The 22557-nt window shown below is 40.6% G+C and overlaps 1 protein-coding gene across 6 annotated transcripts in view; it reads right to left on the bottom strand.

Moving 5' to 3' along the window:
- PNKP (polynucleotide kinase 3'-phosphatase) overlaps positions 1–22557 on the bottom strand; it is a 409941-nt gene that overhangs the window by 221346 nt on the left and 166038 nt on the right. For all 6 annotated transcript variants that reach the window (XM_073602264.1, XM_073602267.1, XM_073602263.1 and 3 more), the window contains 2 exons: positions 14078–14135; positions 11270–11377 (listed from right to left, as the gene is read on the bottom strand). In XM_073602264.1, the coding sequence (XP_073458365.1) occupies positions 11270–11377; positions 14078–14135 (166 nt within the window). The remainder of the gene's footprint in view (positions 1–11269; positions 11378–14077; positions 14136–22557) is intronic.

Raw genomic sequence — 22557 nt, forward strand, 5'->3', positions numbered from 1 at the left:
TCAGTCGGGACTGGGAAACTGGTCAGAGTTGAGGGAAAGATGAATGGTGCTAAATACAGGGATATTCTTCAGCAAAACCAGTACCACTCTGTGTGTGATTTGAAGCTAGGACGGAGGTTCACCTTCCAGCAGGACAATGATCCCAAACACACTGCTAAAGCAACACTTGAGTGGTTTAAGGGGAAACATGTAAATGCGTTGGAATGGTCTAGTCAAAGCCCAGACCTCAACCCAATAGAAAATCTGTGGTCAGATTTAAAGATTGCTGTTCACAAGCACAAACCATGCAACTTGAAGGAGCTGGAGCAGTTTTGCAAGGAGGAATAGGCAAAAATCCCAGTGGTAAGATGTGGCAAGCTCATAGAGACTTATCCAAAGCGACTTGGAGCTGTGATAGCCACAAAAGGTGGCTCTACAAAGTATTTACTTTAGGGGGGTGAATGGTTATGCACATTTACTTTTTCCTATTTGTTGTTTGCTTCATAATAAAAAAAACAAACAAAAAAAAAATCTTCAAAGTTGTGGGCATGTTCTGTAAATTAAATGATGCAAATCCTCAAACAATCCATGTTATTTCCAGTTTGTGAGACAACAAATGGTTAATATATACACACATATATATATATATATAGATCTATCTATCTATCTATCTATCTATATATATATAGATAGATCTATATATATATATATATATATATATATATATATATATATATATATATATATATATATACATATACATATACACACACACACAAGACAGCAAGTGGTTAATGGAAACACCTCAGGTACACTGGGTTATGCTGTTGCCTACAAGAGAATTGGCACTGGCACATTGGTAAAACAAAGCTATAGACAGCCCACTATAATTCCTCTCACTCCCAGCATGCCTTAGTTTTGTAGCAAGCAACAGTAGGAGTGGATCATAAAAACAGAGGGGCAATACTTGTGCTCCTTAATGTACCCCAAGAAAAGGATTTTACAATGAGTCACAAATCCTATTTCCGTACAATAAGGGACACAAAATAAAGTTTTTGGGGTATATTGTAACATCTATAAGTAAGTCAAACCAAGGGGTGGGCAACACAACAATGAAAGGCTAACTGCCCACAAAAAACAAAATTACTTTTTAACCAAGCTGGCATTAGCAGATGCCTTAATGTCCACCTGGTAAAACTTGCAAGTGCGAACAGAAGACCAGGTGGCAGCCTTGTAATCAGAGAAACAGATGCTGGATGCTGAAAAGCCTAAGAAGCATTAACTTAAAAAGGGGAAACCTTGCTACTGAGGTCACCTGATTGAATGAGTTGTTGAATCCACCTGGCGATAGCAGAACAAAAAGCAGGCTGTTCCTTACAAGTCCCTCCATGAATTAGAAGTACAGAGTCAAAACTGTCTAAAGAAGCTGCAGAGAGGGAGATGGACTTGAACAGTGCATACCACCTTGACGTTTTGGAGTAGGACAGAGAGATGGTAAAATGTCCTCATAAAGCGAAAGGAAGAATCCATCTTTTAACCTCCTTGGCTGGATTCCCGAGTGTGGCCCGGGGTGAAATTTGTGTACCATTAGCGGTAACCCCAAGCCACACTTGATATTGCATCGCTGGATCCTGGAAGAGGTTACTTACCTTGTCCCAACGATCCCGAAATGTACTCCCACTGTGTCCGACGGCTGGATCTTCCACCTGATGCTCTATGTGTCCTGGCTTCCGTTCCCTGTAAGCGTCGCAACGCAGGGGGGTGTAACCGGCAGCAATTTCAAAATGTATAAATCACAACACACACAATACATTGTAATCTTATTAGATTACATTACTGTATCATATCATTTGACCTCAGTTTATCCCCAGTGCTTTGGCCAGTGCCCTGCCTGCAGTTTTACTGTTCTTTCTGCCTGGAAACTGGAGAACATCCATGGCATCCAAAAAGCGTGCCTCTACATCAAAAGCGGTTTATGACCTGCTTGAAAACAGCGATAGTGATACAGAATCACTTGCAGAATTGAATGATAGTGATTTGTGGGGAAATTCGTCATCAGACACCGAAAGTGATTTCAGCGACAATCCCAAGACTGAGCTCAGTGATGTGCGGACTTGGTGCTCTATTGAATGCGGTACAGATCACACAGCTCCCCCAATATTCCCATTTACTGGAACACCTGGTATGAAAATGGACGTTGAAGATGACAACCCCTTGGCATACCTACAACCATTTGTGACCAATGAGGTTATTGAAAAAATAGTTATGGAGACAAACCGGGCCCAAGAGCAACAAGCTACTACGCATCGGAAGTTTTCAAGTAGAAAGTGGGAACCAGTGACCAAAGATGACATTTGGAAAATTACTGGGCCTAATAATACTTCAGGGAGTGGTGGGGAAAGCCCTGCAGAAGTGGTATTTGACAACAAATAAATGATTTGCCACGGTCATGTCAGAGTACAAATTTTCCGATAATGAAATATTTGCACTTCGAAAACGACAAAGAATTTGATGAAACAACTCATCCAGCACCAAAAGAAAATTTGGGAAGTATATCAAATCATTCTGAAGAATTTTCAACAGAGCTATGTGCCAGATAGAGATATTAGCATAGATGACAGTCTAATGGCCTACAAGGGAAGTCTCAGCTGGATCCAATACATGGCGTCAAAGAGCACAATTTGGCGTAAAATCCTTCATGCTATGCGAATCATCAACTGTTAACATTTGGAATTCTGTCCTATACACTGGGAAAGAAATCGAATTCAACCCAAAATACAGCAACTATAGAATGGCAACATCTTCCGTTCTTTCACTGATTGAGCCATTGCTATTGTGTAACTACCGACAATTTTTACACATCTCCTGAACTTTTTGAGTTTCTTCTGCAGAACAAAATGGATGCCTATGGAACCGTTAGGGCTAACCGGTGCGACATGCCGCCAATGTTTGGCAATAAGAAGTTCAAGACTGGAGGACTGGAGGAATGGTTGCCTGGCAGAAAGGCAAAATGATGGCACTGTGATGGCTTGACAAAAAAGATGTGTGCCTAATGAGTACAGACCATAATACCTCTGCTGTTATGGTACCCACAAAAGGTGGGAATGAAATTATGAAGCCACAAGTAGTGATAGTGAAGTATGAAGAGTGAAAAGCCTATGTTCCATTCTGACTTTATTTGGAAAGTTGCCAAACTGATCTTCGTGAAACACCAAACACCAATGGCTGTGAATAAAGTTGGATGTCGTGCTGCTGGTGTTGTCAACCCGGAACGCCTGACTGGTTGTCACTTCATGGACTACATCTCACCAACTGAAAAAAAAGTCAGCACCTACAAGAGACAGTGGAAGAAAAATCTGAATGGAAACCAGGTTCTATTGTCCCGATTGTGACATCGGGTATGAAAAATGTTTCATACCCGGGATGTTTACTGAACTAATATGACTAGTAATATTGCACCCTTGTTTGGACAAATTTCAGTGTTTTTGTATTTGTATTTATAGTTATTATATTATAATTTCTGATTTTGTGTTTCAAACTTGATCATACCCGAGATGTCTACTAGACTCTTGTTTGGACAGATTTAAGTGAGTTATTCCTAAAAATTACAGGCCTACAATATAAAACGCCAAATTTCCATGCAAAACATTGTACTGCTTTTCAGGTTAAAGAAAAGAGACCTTGGGCCTCAAAACAACCTGGTCTTTATGTAGCACAAGAAAGGCTTCTTTCCAGGTTAAAGCCCTCAGTTCAGATTCAACTCGCAGAAGCGATGATTATGAGAAAGTAACGTAAACGAGGAATAATGTGAGAGACTACCTGTACAAAGGCTTTCACTAAGGAGTGAGGAGCAAGCAGCCCATGAAAAATAACTGCCAAGAATGAGATTTACATTGATGGTACTCAAAGCAGAAAATTGTCCCAGATCAGACTGGAGGAGAACTTGGGCTGAAATTATCTTACCTCGCACCAAGAGAAATAGAGGTTTCAATCTAACTTTGTGAGAAGTTGATTTCCGAGCTTTCAAGAGCATAGAGATAAGCAAATCTGACAGGCCTCAGTCTCCCAGGACCTGGGCATCAACAGCCAGGCTGTTAAAGCGAGCGGCCGAGAAGCAGGGTGGTAAACCAGCCCTTGAAATGGAAGATGAGGGCCAAGCCAGGAGGGCCCACCCATAGAGAGTCTGTTGAGGTTTAAGCACCATGTCCTCCTGGGCTGATTTGGTGCAATGATGTGTTTTTATGTATATAACATACATGGAGATGTGTGTGTATATGATTTGTATATTTAGTTATATTTCTTGTGACTATCCAAGCCTCACATTCGCACTCACTTGCGTCTATCTACAAGGCCTCATGCACACTGGATGTTTTTTGACGTTTTTACAGTAGCTGTTTTTGGCTGTAGCAGTTTTTTTCTACAGTCATTAAACTCTACTCTGTTATCCTATGTGTCCATGCACACATAGGCTGTTATCAGCAGTATTGGGCAGTGGCGTTTTTGAGCAGTAAAAAAAACCCAAAACTAGTGGGTTCTGAGAGATGTTTTTCAGCTGTAAAAATGCTCTAACGCCGATAAACGCTCAAAAACGTTGCTCACCAGCGTTTTTTTAACGTTTTTGGTCCATTGAAAAAAAAAAAATGCTAACACGGAAAAACGCCCAGAAAAACGCTAAAAACGCTATTGCAAGAACTTTTAAAAAGTTGAAAAACTCACTGCAAAGCTACTGATGTTTTTATAACATCATTTTAACGTCCAGTGTGCATGAGGCCTTAAGGTTATTTTGCGGTATAAGCAAGGAAGTTCAGACCTCTGCAGTGTATAAATGTGCTTTTACTATACAAAAATGATTCATATTCAAACCTATTACAATATTAGGAATACCATATAAGACATAGATATACCTATAATGGAATGCTACCCACTTCCTAGCAAAACTATGGTCTGTATACAATAAGAATACATAAAAAGGTTACTTGGCTCCGCTTATAGAAACTTCACAATCTCCTTGGCAATGAGGAATCCAGGGGATTGCAGGAGATTGGGCAAAAAAGCATCTTCAGGTTCTGGCAGAGACCTTCTTTGGTGTTACGTCATTACAGAGAGTCCTGCTCTCAATCTCCAATCTTTGCTTTTATTTGGAAAGTTTTGAAAAAGACAATCCCACCTGTGCTTGGGAAAGTCAGAAGAAAATATATGTATACATATCATATACACATATCTTCATGTATAATAAAACAAATCAGATGCAACACAGATGAGAATCACCAGAATTCCCTCCATCTCGATCTGGTTGAGTAGGCTGGGAAGAAGTTTCATAGGAGGCAAGATATAGATTAGGTTGAACTGATTTGACAGAGTCACCAGGACATCCGCTGCCATGGCTAGGGGATCCCTGGATTTGTAGATCTGCTCAGTTTTTTGTTGAGCTTGGAAGCCATGATGTCCATGTCAGGTGTTCTCCACCTGGCTTGAAATACCAGTGTGAAGAGTGAAAAGACCATTCTCCAGAGCTATAGACAGATGACTGATGAAGCCTGTTTGACAATTCTAGATGCCTGGGATGTGCACAGTGGACAGGGCTGAAACATTATGTTCTGCCTAAGCCAGAATCAGATCTGCTTCTCCTTCAGCTGCAAGATTTCTTGTTACTCCCAGATGGTTGATGTACGCTATTGCTGTGGCATTGTCCAACTGAATCATGGTCAGATGACTTTGGAGACAAGAGCTCCTGCATTGAAAGGATAATAGAATGGCCCTAAATTCCAGGAACTGATCGAAAGTCCAGCTTGATCCAGTAAGTGCGAAGAGAGATTTCATTGGTGGTGGCTTCACAAGTGCATTTGTCAAGTTGTTCAAGGTATATCAAGTGGGGGATTTCACCTTATTGCATGTTTTTTGTTGGACTTTAATACTTTTAGGAAAACATTTTTTGGTTGGATTTTATGGTGTGTGGAATTTCAATGGAGTGGACTAAAACACTTTATATATTTTATCAGTTTCATGAAGAAGTTTATTTTCGTTTATTTTCGAGACATTTATCATTTTTTCTTGTTGCACTTTAGCACTGGTCCATTTAGTGTGCAGGCTCTTGAATTTATTTCATGAATTCTGTTATTGCTTTTAGAGCTAAGCTTTTTGTTAAGAGAATTCACTGTTTTCTGAATATTTGTTTTCACTGATTTGAGGGGTAATTAGCGCAGCAGCAATATATAGTAGGGATTTTATTCATATTATTATTCACGATTTATATAGCGCCAACAGTTTACACAGCGCTTTACAATGTAGAGGGGGACAGCACAATTACAGTACAATACAGAAGGGACAGGAGGGCCCTGCTCGTAGAGCTTACATTCTAAAGGGAGGGGGTGGTGGTACCAAAGGTAACAGATGCAGGGAATGATTTGATGGGATTGTTAGGTGGGTGTGGGATAGGCTTCCCTGAATAAGTGAGTTTTCAGGGATCTCCAAAAGGTGGACATGTTAGGGGCTGATCGGATATACCGGGGCAGGGAATTCCAGAGGATGGGAGAGGCTCTAGAGAAGTTCTGAAGACGAGCATGAAAGGAGGTAACAAGGGAGCTAGAGAGAAGGAGGTCCTGGGAGGAGCAGAGGGGAGGATTTGGGCGATATCTGCAGATGAGGTTGGTGATGTAGCTGGGGGCGAGGTTATGGATGGCCTTGTATGAGGTTAGCATTTTTAATTTTATACGGTGGGGGTAGGGGAAGCCAGTGAAGGGATTGGCAGAGAGGAGCAGCAGTCACGGATCGGTTAGTGAGGTATATTAGTCTAGCAGCAGCATTTATAATAGACTGAAGGGGGGATAGCCTGCATAAGGGTAGGCCATTAAGGAGAGAGTTGCAGTAGTCAAGGCGGGAAATAATCAAGAAGTGAATAAGTTGCTTTGTGGTATCATTAGTCAGGAAGGGCCCAATTCTGGATATGTTGCAGAGGTTAAGGCGGCAGAATTTAGCCAGTGATTGGATGTGGGGGCTGAAGGAGAGGTCAGAGTCAAGGATTACACCCAGCACCCTGGCATGTGTGGAGGGACCAATGTTGTGCTGTTGATCTTAATGGTAAAGTCATGGAGGGGGGGGGGCGGGAAGGAGGAAATATTACATGCTCAGTTTTAAAAAGATTGAGTTTGAGAAAGCGGTGTGACATCCATACCGAGATGTCATTCAGTAAGTTTGAGATCCGTGAAGAGATCGAGGGGGTGAGTGGAGGAGTGGAGAGATAGACTGGGTGTCATCTGCGTAGAGGTGGTATTGGAAGCCATATGAGGTTATCAACTGGCCCAGGGAAGAGGTATAGAGCGAGAATAGGAGGGGCCCAATGACAGAGCCTTGGGGTACCCCAACAGAGAGAGGAAGAGGAATAGAGGAGATGGAGTTGTGACACTGAAAGTGCGCTGAGATAGGTAGGAGGAGAACCAGGATAAAGCAGAATCACAGAGGTCAAGGGAGTGTAGTTTGCTGAGGAGGAGCAGGTGGTCAACTGTGTCGAAGGCAGCAGAGAGGTCTAAGAGTATGAGTATGAAGTAATGGCCATTGGTTTTAGCAGTTAGTAGGTCACTGGTGAGTTTTAGTAGGGCAGTTTCAGTAGAATGTTGTGGACGGAAGCCGGACTGTAGGGGGTTGAGAAGGTTGTTGTCTGTGAGGTATCTATGGGGGTAACCAGTGCATGTTTGAGCAGGGAAGGTGCCGGAGGAGAGGGAGAGGTTGGAGATGTGGATTAGGGAGTTTAGGATAGAGTGGGAAGGTGGTCACAGTAATTGTGAGGGGAGAAGGTCCAGGGAACAGGTGGTGAGGTGGGACATGGAGAGGATTTCTGCTATTGCTTTGAGCGTTAAGCTTTTGTTAAGAGAATTCACTATTCTCTGAATATTTGTTTTCACTGATTTGCGGGGTAATTAGCGCAGCAGCAATATATTGTAGAGATTTTATTCATATGGTTTATTTTAAAAAATTACCCTATAGAGCGAAGTTGGGGTAATTGCTTTTGTTTATTACACTTCTCTGGATTTTAGTTTTGGTGTGATCGAGATGGTTCCAATGCTGATTTCTAAAGATTTAGGATCTACCCGAATCTCTGTAGGGTCTACACAGTCTGTTCCTTCAGAAGAAGGCCGTCCAGATATCCCACTATGGGAATGCCCTGAGAGAGAAGCAAAGCAGGAACAGAACTTAGCACCATGGTAACAACCTGTGATGCAGTGGAAAGGCCAAAGGGATAGGGGCAGCAAATTGGTAATGTTGTGTGCCCACAGTAATACGAAGGTAGTGTTGATGCGTTGGGATCATGTAGGTACGAATCTTTGATGTCCACAGAAGCCAGAAGGTCTTCCAGACAAGAGGGAAACAATGATTAACTGAAGAGAATAAAAGGTAGTCTGAGAATGGGGAGCTAGTGTACCCACATAAATCAATGCCATGGGGCAATCCCAAAAAGAAGCACAATTAATCCTGGATCGCTGTATCCACCAGGGAGACCAAACTTTATCAAATTTAACTTATTCCGGGCCACCCACCGCACAAATACTGCGACAGGGCGGCCCGGCTGCGCAAAACAACATACCTGTACGTTGTTTGTGCTCCCTGGTCTGGGGCAAACACACCGCCGGCGACCCGCTCCCGCTGTGTTCGGAATGACAGGGGAAAGACAGAATGGCGATCTGCCTATATAAACAAAGCAGACTGTCGTTCTGTCACAGAAGAAAAGAGATCTGTGATTCCTAACAATCAGGAACACCGATATCTCTCTTTGACTAGTGTCAGCATCCCCCATACACTTAGAAAGCACACACAGGGAACACAGTTAACCCTTTGATAGCCCCTGATGATAACCCCTTCCCTGCCAGGGCACTTTTTTTTCTAGCACTTATCACTGTATTGGTGTCACTGGTCCCCAAAAAGTGTCACTTAGTGTCCAATTTGTCCATCACAATGTCGCAGTCCTGCTAAAAATCTCTGATCGCTGCCAATACTATAAAACAAAACAAAAAAGTCCCTAAATCGATCCCATACCAATCAATGTACGCTAATCTGGATTTTTTTTACCAAAAATATGTAGCAAATACAAATTGGCATAAATTGATGAAGAAATTAGATTTTTTACATATTTTTACTGGATATGTTTTACAGCAGAAAGTAAAAAATATGTTTTGTTTTTTTTCAAAATTGTTGCTCTTTTTTGTTTATAGCACAGCAAAAATTAAAAATCGCAGAGGTGATCAAATACCACCAAAAGTAAGCTCTATATGTGGGAAAAAAATGACATTGATTTTATTAGTGTACCACTGCGCAATTGTCAATTAAAATAATGCAGTGCTTTATCGCAAAAAATGGCCTTGTCATTAAGGGGGTAAATCCTTTTGGGCCTGAAGTGGTTAATGGGGCATCCCCTGCTGTTAAATTTGCCTTTACACAATGGAAGAGTATATTTTATAAGGGATTTCTACTTATTGGGGGTAGGGGGAGCAAGGGACTTTCGAGAAAACAACTGATTTTCTTGCATAATAAAGCAGTAAACCAAGTAACAATCTAGCAGCCTTTCTGTGGGCCAATGGCACCACCAGACAGAAATCTACCTCCAGAGGTATCTGAATATTAGCAATAGTCACACAAAAAATGTGAGACCCAAGACCAACAGGATCCTATTTCTGGACAAGTCTAGCAGAGTGAGAAAAGCCTGCATTTGCGCTGGCACATCTGCAGCATACGGCAGAATGAGAGATCAAAAATTTCTCACCCTCGCAGGTGTGAGGTAGTAGCGATAAACAATTTTAAATTGTACAGGTCTGTCTCTGGTGGATATTAATTGCTGAAATGGATAATCCCAATCATCAATGTCAAGGTCTGGGAGATCCAATGACTACTTCTCCCTACATTTAAGCAAATCCTGAAAGATGGGCTGTTTCAAAGCTTTATCTAAAGTCGAGTGGGCCTCGGACAATGACTCCTCACACATGAGAGTTTATGGTTTTAAACTATATACCTTGAAACCTCTCCTTTTTCAGGACAATGGATTTTACCCCTTGAAAGAGAAATTGCACCACAGCAGCGTGAAGGTGTGGCAAGTTTGACAACATGAAGCGTGGAGGTAGAGACGAAAACTTAAATTTGTAGCCTATGGATATAGCATGTTGGATCCATACATCTGAAATGTCCTGGGACCAGGCAGCCACAATGGGCATCAGACATTCATACCACTCTGATAACTGGGAGTGCCCCTCATTGTGAGCATTTGTTAATGGACCTAAAGGACTTGCCTATCCTGGATTTAGAGCAGAAAGGAATTCCAGGCTTTGCCTTGGAGGCTTGGAAGAAACAAATGAAGCTCTTTCTTAGCATCAGGAAAAGGCAAATCTCTGGAAACTATCAAAAAGGTCAGCATGGGGGGGGGGGGCACCCTTTTGCGCCACAAAAGACAGGGTCACCCTGTTCCACAGTCATTTCCTTGATGTTTTTACCCGGTTTGGCAATTTTCTAAATAAAAGGTGATTTTTACAGTAGTGGGGCCAGAGTGGTGTTTTCTATCTTTGAAAGGCTGAGAGAAGAGCCAGTGGAGTGCGCAGAGGATGGCAGGGAAACAGACTGGGGGCAACTATTCGAACAGAGGTAGTGCCCTGTGGAGATAGACTAACACCTGGAGCCATTTGCGAAGTCTCAGCTAGCAAGGCCATCTGACCCCCTACCCCTGCACCTGTGATCTGCCATGTGTGGTATAAAAGTATTGCCAGAGGGATACTCACAACCTCTGCTGGGCTCTGCTGCAGGCAGACCACGGCCCCAGACCTGTATGGCACTCTGTGGCTAACTTAAAGCAGTGTGCCAAAGTGAGGGTCCATGCAGGATCCAGTGCCCAAAGCAACAATACAGGCTGGCCTATCATCTTCATCCAAGCAGGGTCTGGGTATGGTCCCCCCAAGACTCACTTGAGACGTCAACAGATCTAGGAGCTGCAGTGGCAATGGTGAAGCCAGGAAATCCACAGGAATGAGGCAAGTTTTCTCAGTAAAGGGACAAGGTCCATTGCCTAAGAAAACTAGAGGCTATCTGGGAATGAGAGGGGTTATAATAGGAGGGATGTCCCTGAAGCTTTCTTTTTTTGCAAGTGTCCAAGCAAATGAAGGTAGTTGCATATAACACCAAGGCTAAGGATTAAAGATTCTGTGTCTTGTACTGTATGATTAATAAATACAACATTCCATCTAAGTGTGGAATGTAATATTCATTACACCAAGATAAAACCACAGTTATCAGCATTTTTGGGGTGTTTAATACTGACCTGCACAGGTATATTAAGTATATCCAAAATTGCTTCAACTTTCGCTTTGAAAACTTCAGGCCTCAGTTTACCACGGCTAATTCCCATCTGATTGGTCAAAAAAACCACCTGACAGAAGAGCAAAAAGATGAATTGGTAAAAAAGAAGGAGGCAGAGGAAATTAATGGATACCAATAAAATGTAACTTTAGAACTCAGCTGTTGTTTCCATATACAGTAGATAGTCCTATCAACACATATTTGTGAAATGTCCCCAGCACCAAAGAGAAGTTCTTATACATATTCAATATATCTGTGTTTATAACAATGTGGATAAGCTGAATTCAATTAATGTGCCACGTGTCTAATAAACTCTGTGTTTCCCATGAAAACCACATCCAAACTGAGAAAAATAAAAAAATATATATAGATGAATAAAATCTATCTGATAAATCACTCAAAAATTCTCATAAACAATCATAAAATACACAATTCACAGTGATCATGCAACTATAACACTATGTGAAGTGAAGATAGATATAACCGTGCAGTCCTTCATATTCATGATATATTCCATGTAGCTGTGCTAGTGATCACCACTCCTCTGCGTGCTTCATTAAAGTGCTCAATGTAATACAACTGGTGATAACACCCCACTCGTGCTCCCCTTTGGGTGTGTTCTCACCTTAATGCCAGTGACCTCTCAATTAATGTGATGCTTAGGTCTTGTGTTTCTTTTTTCTTTAAAAATAACAAACATGTTATACTTACCTGCTCTGTGCAGTGGTTTTGCACAGAGCAACTCAGGTCCTCCCTCTTCTCGGGTCCCTCGCTAGCTCTCTTTGCTCCTCCCTCCTGTCGAGTGCCCCCACAGCAAGCAGCTTGTTATGGGGGCGCTCAAGCTGAGCGTTGTGTGTCCATTCAGACACGGAGCCCCAGTTCGCCCCCCCCTCTCCTGATTGGCTAACTGACGTTGATTGAAAGCAGTGGGAGCAAATAGCGCCACTGCTGTGTCTTAGTCAATCAGGAGGGAGAGTCCCGGACACTTGTGGATCGAGATGGGGCTCAGGTAAGTATTAGGGGGGCTGCTGCACACTGAAGGTTTTTTTTACATAAAGATGTCCTGGTACCCTTTTTCGCCTTTCAAGTACCGCTGTTTCTCACCATAAAATCTGTGTATGCAAAAAACAAATGAGCTCCAATATTGCTTATACTGTTTTAAAACCCAAATGGTCTTTATTAAAGTGCAAAAATAATTACTCACATTTTCAGGGTGCTTAAAGTGCACCACACTGACATTACTATGTAAAGCATGCAGTCTGTTGCCTCCGTGACACCAGCTGCTCATGTGCAGATCCTCTGCCGTACCATCCTCTTTGCCCCTCCCCTAAGGGATGTCAGAGCGGTGCGCTTTAAGCACCCTGAAAACCTGAGTAATCATTTTTGCATTTTAATAAAGATCATTTGGATTTTAAATAGGAAACAGAGTTTATTAGAAGCACAGCAAATTAATTTAATTCATTTGTTTTGCACATAATATGGAATGTGAGAAGTGCCTGCTGCTTACACTATAGAATGCAATTCAATTTATTTTAGGTTGCTCACAAGGTTTTTGTTTACTTGAAAGTGGATAAGCTGTTCTTTTGCATGTCAAACTAAATTTCTGAACATAATAATTGTTTTTTCATAGGGGTAATAGCATGGAGTGGGTCCCAATATTTACCGTATACCTCTGACACTTTGCATGCTCCTCCACTATAGACTGCCAGTGCTGTTAGTTATGTGATAATTCTTTATCAACTGCTACTTAATGGCTTACGTAAATAAGAGAACAAAAATCCCAATCACTAATTAAACAACAAAGGAAGTGTAACATATTAAAAAGAACCAGTAACTAATTTGCATCTCTAATACGGTAAACCTTCATTAATTAATTGTTATAATAGCAGAGGCTTACCTCACAGATAATTTGATTTTAAATTATTTGACCATATTCTCTACCTTACAGAACTGTAAATACAATCTATTTTCTGTCTAAGCTCAGTAATAACACCTTCAAAAACTTCAATATAACATGTGTTTTGTGTGTCCCTGAGCAGGAAGCCCCATGCATGTCAATTGGGACACAGCCGCTGTCCCCAATTTGCAAGTGTGGGCACACTGCCCCAAACGCAGTGTGCATTCGGCTTGCACACCAAATTGGGAGCAATGGCTGTGGCCTTACCCCTTTCCAGCAGCCCGGAGTGTGTGGCTGTTATTCATTCTGGGCTCAGGTAGGGGACAGGTCAGCCTCTGTGTGGTACTTACAGACAGTTATGCACGGATAGGGAAAAACACAAGCACTGCACACACACCTATCCCTGAGTGGCAAGGCTGAAATAACTTATAACAAATCTTTCCAACAGAAGCATGGAGGCCACATTTGTCATTCTTCAAATGGTAGTTGCTGTCATTCTAAAATTCTTCAATATCTTCAGTCACTGGGGCAAAATAAGCATGCAAATTGACTTCTTACTTACCTAATATGCATACTCATTGGCCAGTGGCTCATAAAATAGTTCAGTCAAGCAGTTAGCATTTTCAGAAAACATCAACATTGACAGCCCTAATATTTCTCTTAGAGAAATGAAAAAGGATACATTGCCCCTTTATATATAAGGAAACATGTATTACCGATCACTCCTATCTACCTTAGGCAGGAACAGCATTTCAAATATGTATAAAGTAGAGAAATAACAGGAATAATAACTTGTTAGGCAATAGGTTTTGGTTCAGCTTACATTGTATCCATCATCTCTGCAGCCCATGTACAGTAAAATTTAAAATGTACCTTATAGCCATCCTTCAAAAGTTCTTTTAACTTTTTTGGTATTTCAGAATACAAAATTCTGCAAAATATAGAAAACAGATGCATATTGTAATGGCAGAAATATATTCTATACATGCTGTCAAAACAAACAAATGACAGTGGAACTAGATACAAATTTATAGTTAAAAAAAACATTAAAAAACTTATTTAAAGTGGATGAAATTTGACCAGGGCACATCTATTTGTAGATACAAATTTATAGTTATTTAAAAAAAAAACATTAAAAACCTTATTTAAAGTGGATGAAATTTGACCAGGGCACATCTATTTGTAGCATTTACTAATCTCTCTCCAAAGCCCTAAATCCTGTGTCTTTCTGCTGCTCGGTTCTTCTGTTACCAGCATGATAACTTCTGACAAGCTCTCTGACAACCGAGATAAAACCAGCCTGACATTTGTGTCCGGAAGGTTGCTATAAATAAATTAACAGTTATTAATTAAATTTATCTTTGAACAAAGGAAATTCCTTATTCATTAAAGTTGTGGTATCTAATTTAAATCTGCTATATCCCCCATAGTCTAATTTTTACTCAGCATGTCAACTTTTACCCTTAAAAATCTCCATTAGCAATGTTTAAAAAAATTCTACATGTTGCATGTTTTGAGTTATAGAGGAGGTCTAAGAACATAATTACTGCTCTCGTTCTATTGATCGCGGCGATACCTCACATGTGTGGTTTGAACACCGTTTATATATGTGTTTGCTACTCATGTATGTGCTCGCTTCTGCACGCGGGCTCGCCGGGACGGGTCGCGTTAAATAATTTTTTTTTTCTTATTTATTTTACTTTTTATTTTTACATTGTTCTTAAAAAAAAATGTGTCACTTATATTCCTATTACAAGGAATGTAAACATCCCTTGTAATAGAAAAAAAAGCATGGCAGGACCTCATAAATATGAGATCTGGGGTCAAAAATACCTCAGATCTCATATTTACACTAAAATGCAATAAAAAATAAATTTAAAAAATGTCCCTTTAAGAGCTATGGGCGGAAGTGACCTTTTGACGTCGCTTCCGCCCTGCAATGGTATGGAGCTGGGTGGGGGCCATCTTCCCCTCACTCAGCTCTATACCCCACACGGAGAAGGATCCGATCGCCTCTGCCGCTGCCAGCGGCTCCGGTAAGCGACGGAGGGCAACGGAGCGTGGCGAGAGACCCCTCTCTCCTGCCACCAATTAAAAGTCATCTTATGGCGAATCCGCCACAGAGACCACTTTAATCTGAAAGCCGACAGCCCGCTCTTGAAGAGGATACTGGGGTTATGGTAGCTAGCTGCTGCCATAACAACAATATTCCTCTTCAAACAGCCGACGTATAATGACGGCGGGCGGTCAACAAGTGGTTAAACAACTTCCTGTATTGCTTTTGTTCCACCAGTATCATCACCCAATAATTACTTTGATTCCGAATTCGAATTCAACCTTTGTTTATATATATATATATGTAGCTCTTACCCCCGAAGGAGCGGCTGAATATTTGCTATATCCGTAATTCACGTTTACTACTCAACCCTCGCAGCCCATAGATTTAAAAAGTCACAGTCCTTAGTGCTTTTCTTAATGCTTTATTCATCAACATAAACTGGGATGGGAGAAGGACTTCCTTTGAGATGCTCTTCTGTTACATTGTCATCTTTTCATGAATCATACAAGAAAATCTGAGTACAATTGCGGACAGTCAAGAAATCATTTCTCAATGATCTCTTCAATCAGGGACAATGGAAGTAGATTTGATAGAGAATGAGTTGATAAAGAGTCACTCTGAATAACTTCTTCATCTGGATAACTTTAAAAGAACGATTCATATCTCTACAAGTGTGCTTGCAGCTTCACTGCTACCTTTTTACCACTACTACCCACCGACATGGTAATTCCAGATTAAGCTAAAGGAGAGCTAATCTGAATAACTCCTCCCGCTTGACTGATTGGAATCCCGGGGCAATGCTGAACTCAAAGTCATAGGCCATCACTGCCCATGTCACTGACTTGTGCACCAACAACCCTCAGTCTCTGGCAGTACCTTTCCCTTGGGCTTTCACTCACGTGATCGATAGTCCATGTGCCACTCATAAACGATCGCCCAGTTTACTTCCGCTTTGTTGCTACTTCATCCGCAATGTTTCTCAGTTTCCTTTATCTCTTTGTGGCCCGTTCCCCTCCCCGCAGGGGCGGCCCGCGACATCCACAACTACATGCGGCAAGATGTCCTCTGTTCCTCCATGAGAACCAGATCTCCACCCTTCTAGCTAGGGTGAAGCTCCGTTAGCTCCCCGGAGGGGAAAACCTCAGAGCAGGACTGGACTCGAACTCCCGGGCACCATGTGACCCCCCTTTTTATATGAGAGTTCCGGGATTACCAAGCAAATGAATGATTGGCCGAGACCAACACATAAACACCTATCACTCAAATATAGAAATCAACAATACAGGCTAGAGCTGCACGATTCTGGCCAAAATGAGAATCACGATTTTTTTGCTTAGAATAAAAAGATCACGATTCTCTAACGATTCTCGCGACGTAAAATCTTTCACATTATACAAAAAAAAAATGGGCTAACTTTACTGGTTAGATTTTTTTTTAATTCATTAAAGTAATTTTTTCCAAAAAAATTACATTTGAAAGACCACTGCGCAAATACAGTGTGACATAAAATATTGCAACAACCACCATTTTATTCTCTAGGGTGTCTACTAAAAAAAAAATATATGTTTGGGGGTTCTAAGTAATTTTCTAGCAAAAAAAAAAAAGATTTGAACTTGAAACAAATGTCAGAAAAATATTTAGTGTTTAAGTAGTTAAACTTTTTTCACTTACACGGGTAGTCTATTCCATTGACAAATTGTTACAATGTTTATACTTAAGTTCAGCTGATAAAGAATGTTTTGTTTCTTGGCAGACTGCCCCGTTTTTCTCTTGCTTTCTTTTGAGGGCTGTGGCTTCAGAAGAGCAGAGAGAATTCTTTGCATAGAAAGAATTGTGAAACACTTTAGTCAAGACCGTGATAACGATTCTTGACGATTAATCACACAAATAGCATCAGCCTGTCTAAGTTTACCTGAAACAAAAAGCTAACAAGAAAGGTCACCTACATAAAAGTAGGTGCCCGCTATATATATGTATATATATATATATATATATATATATATATATATATATATATATATATATATATATATATACATACACACACACACACACACACACACACACACAAAAGTATCTCACCCCTTAAAATATTTTATTCTATCTTTTCATGTGACAACACTGAAGAAATGACGCTTTGCTACAATGTAAAAGTAGTAAGTGTACAGCTTGTATAACAGTGTAAATTTGCTGTCCCCTCAAAATAACACACGACCATTAATGTCTAAACCGCTGGCAACAAAAGTGAGTATCCCCCTAAGTGAAAATGTCCAAATTGGGCCCAAAGTGTCAATTTTTTGTGTGGCCACCATTATTTTCCAGCACTGCCATAACCCTCTTAAGCATGCAGTTCACCACAGCTTCACAGGTGGCCACTGGAGTCCTCTTCCACTCCTCCACGAAGACATCACAGAGCTGAACATAGAGAGGGAGATGGGGCTTTGTGTGAGGCAGGTGGCAACCAAATAGGGTAATACAGGTACAGATGGCTTAGCAATTTGTTTATTTGTCATACAGAGGGTATAAAAATCACACTCAGTATGAAATATATAGCAAAGCCATTGAATATATACACACAAATGAATAAAGTACAGTTTAATGAATACATATAAATGAGGATATAATTTCATATTCCAAACAGTTAATATACATATGCACACATTATAAAAGCGAAATAGCGGCACATTCCAGTAAGCCATGTACTGGAATGTATCCGTATTTAGGTCTGGAGACATGCTTGGCCAGTCCATCACCTTTACCCTCAGCTTCTTTAGCAAGGCAGTGGTCGTCTTGGAGATGTGTTTGGGGTCATTATGTTGGAACAATGCCCTGCGGCCCAGTCTCCGAAGGGAGGGGATCATGCTCTGCTTCAGTATGTCACAGTACATGTTGGCATTCATGGTTCCTTCAATGAACTGTAGCTCCCCAGTTCCGGCAGCATTCATGCAGCCCCAGACCATGACACTCCCACCACCATGCTTGACTGTAGGCAAGACACACTTGTCTTTGTATTCCTCACCTGGTTGCCGCCACACATGCTTGACACTATCTGAGCCAAATAAGTTTATCTTAGTCTCATCAGACCACAGGACATGGTTCCAGTAATTCATGTCCTTAGTCTGCTTGCCTTAAGCAAACTGTTTGCGGGCTTTCTTGTGCATCATCTTTAAAAGAGGCTTCCTTCTGGGACAACAGCCATGCAGACCAATTTTATGCAGTGTGCGGTGTATGGTCTGGGCACTGACAGGCTGACCTCCCACCCCTTCAACCTCTGCAGCAATGGCAGCACTCATACATCTATTTCCCAAAGAAAACCTCTGGATGTGACACTGAGCACATGCACGCAACTTCTTTGGTCGACAATGGTGACTGTTCTGAGTGGAACCTGTCCTCTTAAACTGCTGTATGGTCTAGTCCACAGTGCTTCAGCTCAGCTTCAGGGTCTTGGCAATCTTCTTATAGCCTAGGCCATTACGTAGAGCAACAATTCTTTTTTTCAGATCCTCAGAGAATTCTTTGCCATGAGGTGCCATGTTGAACTTCCAGTGACCAGTATGTGAGAGTGAGAGCGATAACACCGAATTTACCACACCTGCTCCCCATTCACATCCGAGACCTTGTAACACCGAGTCACATGACCCCGGGGAGGAAAAATGGCTAATTGGGCCCTATTTGGACATTTTCATTTAGGGGTGTACTCTCTTTTGTTGCCAGCGGTTTAGACATTAATGGCTGTGTGTTGTTATTTTGAGGAGACAGCAAATTGACACTGTTATACAAACAGTACACTCACAAGCGTGGTCTTTGAGGGGGGAGGAGCTGCTGACCAAGATGGCCGCGTAGGGAGATCAAGGGTCTGACATGTCGCCACGCTGACAAGCAGACACGCTGAGAGGCAGATACGTGGAGAGGCAGACAGGCTGAAAAACTGATATATTTGAAGGCCAACATGCCGATAATGCTAACCAGCTAACAAGCGGGAACATACCTGGAGCAAGATTGACGGCTCCGAGGCCATTCCGGAACACAGCAGAACCGATCAGTGTGAGCGGGAGGAGGAGACGAGGAAGTGGCAGATAGAGTAGCGGCACTCGCGAGGACTAGGAGACCTGAGGGAGCCAAAAGAAAATGAGCCTGTGGGGTGCCGGGACTGCTTCCGGGGGCAGAGCCGGGAGACAGCGGGCGAGGCCAGACGGGAGCCTCCGTGAGTATGTGGTGCGGACGGCGGAGACACTTGTTTATGGATGCCCTCTCCGGCGGAGGTCCTGGGAGCTGAGCGGCAGAGATCAGGCGGACTGAGCGGACTCGGGGATATCCATAATCGAAAGCGGTAGCCGCCGAAGGTAAAGTGTGTAACCATCTCCAAAACCGCTCACAGGTATGACTTTGGAAACAGCAGCATAAAAGTGATAAATCTAATCTTATGCAACTATAAACTCTGGAAACTAAGAAGGACATATTATTTAATAAAGAAAGATAAAGAGAGATAAATTATCAAATTAAAGGAGGATAATAAATTAAACAACAGTCTACTAACTTAAGGAGGAGCGTTCGCCACTGAACTGCTTATTGTATGCAGGAGAGGTAAAATTTAAAGGGACATTGTATGCATATTAAAGGACTATACTATAAGGAAAGAGGACTTTTTTAATGTCCCCCTCCCCTACCCCGGTATAGTAAATAAAAGTTCAACAAACGAAGGGAAAGGGAAGGGATAATGGCACCTAAGAAAGGTAATAAAACACCGCAAAATCAAACAGGTAAAAAAGATAAAGGAGAAGTTAGTAATAGAAACACTATAGGGGCACAACCAATAAAAACAGCAGACATCAAGGAATTCTTCCAACAATTGCAACCACAATCCCCCCATGCGATACAGGAATTACAAACATCACAGGAATCATCAAATTTAGCGCAATCATCTGTAAAATCTAGATCATCAGGAGAAGAGTAAGTAAGCCACCCTAGAAATAGTTCACCAATTGATAAAACAGGGTTAACAAACAAACAAAAGGAGGAGGATAAGGAGAAATGGGATATAAGGGCGTATATTCGATCGCTCCCAACGAGGGCAGACATGGATCAATATAATCACAGGTTGGAAGAATCATATAAAATAGAGATACAAGAATTAAAAATATCTACTAAGAATACACAAGAAAAAATAGACATAGTGGACAAGAGAGTCCTAAAAACGGAACAAGAAATTAAAAGAATGGAGGAAAAAATACAGAAGCAAGAAAAACAACTAAAGCAAATAATAAGCAATGTGGACGAGCAAGAAAATAGAAATAGAAGATCAAATATAAGAATCAGAGGATTAAAAGAAGAAGTAAGCTCAAAAGAACTTATTACAACACTACAAAAAGTTTTTCAGGGGGTTGCCCAAGATGTCGATATAAAAGATCTAATCATCGAACGGGCACACAGAGTAACAGGGATAAGAAAGAAAGATTTAAAAAAGCCTCGGGATATTATTTGTAAAATGCACTTTGCCCACATAAAGGATAAAATTATGTCCGCGGCCCGTCAAAACAAAAATATTCAATACAAGGGAGAACCCCTGTTATTTTTTCAAGACTTATCAAAATTTACGCTGGATCGCAGAAGAGCGGTAAGGCCTTTGGTGGAGCAATTAATCAAGAACAATTTTCAATACAGATGGAAATTTCCATTTCAACTGCAGGTTCAAAGGGATGGACATACTATATCATTCAGAGATATGGAAGATTTGCCGAAATTTTTGGACATTCTTAAAATTCCAGAAATAGCATTGCCGGATTGGCCTATTATGTACATGCAGACAGCCAAGAAAGCGTAAAAAGGAATGGGGACTGCGGGGGGCAGGGGGGCGGGGACGGTTGGAGGGAGGGGGAAAAGTTTTTTTTTTTTTTTTTTTTTTTTTTAATGTATGAGGTGAAAATATTTAAGCGTTTATACACTGAGGAATTAAAGTTGAGGATTTTTATTCCGTAAAGGAAAAGAAATTTTTATATATATATATATATATATATATATTTAATGGTGTATGCACTGGGGAAATGGGTTTGAGATATTTTTACTCTTTTTTTTTTTTTTTTTTACAATGTATAAGGTGAAATATTTAATGGTTTATACACTGAGGAATTGAAGTTGAGGATTTTTATTATTCTGTAAAGATTTACATTTTTTTTTTTTTTTTGGAGAGAGGTTAATAATAATGAATTAGGTGGAATATATAATGGTTTACGCACTATTGGGGAACTGAATTTGAGATATTTTTATTGTTTATAATAATATTTAATGGTTTATGCACTGGGGAATTGAGATTGAGGCATTTTTACTCTAAGGGAAGGAAAAAAAAAAAGAAAAGAGAAAAGTTTTTTTTTTTTATAAGGTGAAATATTTAATGGTTTATACACTGAGGAATTGAAGTTGAGGATTTCTATTATTCTGTAAAGATTTACTTATTATTATTTTTTTTTTTTTTTTTGAGAGGGGTTAAAAATAATGATAGGTGGAATATATAATGGTTTACGCACTACTGGGGAATTGAATTTGAGATATTTTTATTGTTACAATAATATCTAATGGTTTATGCACTGGGGAATTGAGATTGAGGCATTTTTACTTTAAAAAATTGTTTTTTTTTTTTTTGTAACTGTAAGGTATAGGGTGAAAAATACACACTAAGGCACTAATGAATTCGAAGCACCTTAAATGTAATTATTTAATTGTAGGAAATAACAATGTATAAGGTGGACTATTGATTTAACGGAATATGCACCATGGCACTGTTGTATTGTGTTTGAGATATAACAATATATAATGAAATTAATAAGGCCCAGAAATGATAACCCTAGGGATGGGTAAAATAGTAAGAGCAAAAGGTGAATATCATAATTTATTGATTTATTGATGCATGCATAGAGGTAAGGACTACGAAGCACGAAAGAGAAAGAAATGTTGTTTTTTTTTTTTTTTAATTTCTTTTTCTCTTCTTCTCTTCCCTCCTTTAAAGAAGGGGCGAGAGATAATAGTGACAAATAGGAGAGTCAATATAATAAGTAGGATATACATACAGGAATAGTGATATGAAAGCATTTAAATAAAGGATAATAGTAATAAGTAGAGAATTCGTTTTTTGTTTTTTTCCCCTCCCCCCCCCCTACACTCACTACTTTACATTGTAGCAAAGTGTCATTTCTACAGTGTTGTCACAGGAAAATATTTAATAAAATATTTACAAAAATGTGAGGGGTGTACTCACTTTTGGGAGATCCTGTGTGTGTGTGTGTGTGTGTGTGTGTGTATA

Source organism: Aquarana catesbeiana, linkage group LG10 (assembly GCF_042186555.1).
Source record: "Aquarana catesbeiana isolate 2022-GZ linkage group LG10, ASM4218655v1, whole genome shotgun sequence".
Classification (NCBI taxonomy): Eukaryota; Metazoa; Chordata; class Amphibia; order Anura; family Ranidae; genus Aquarana; species Aquarana catesbeiana.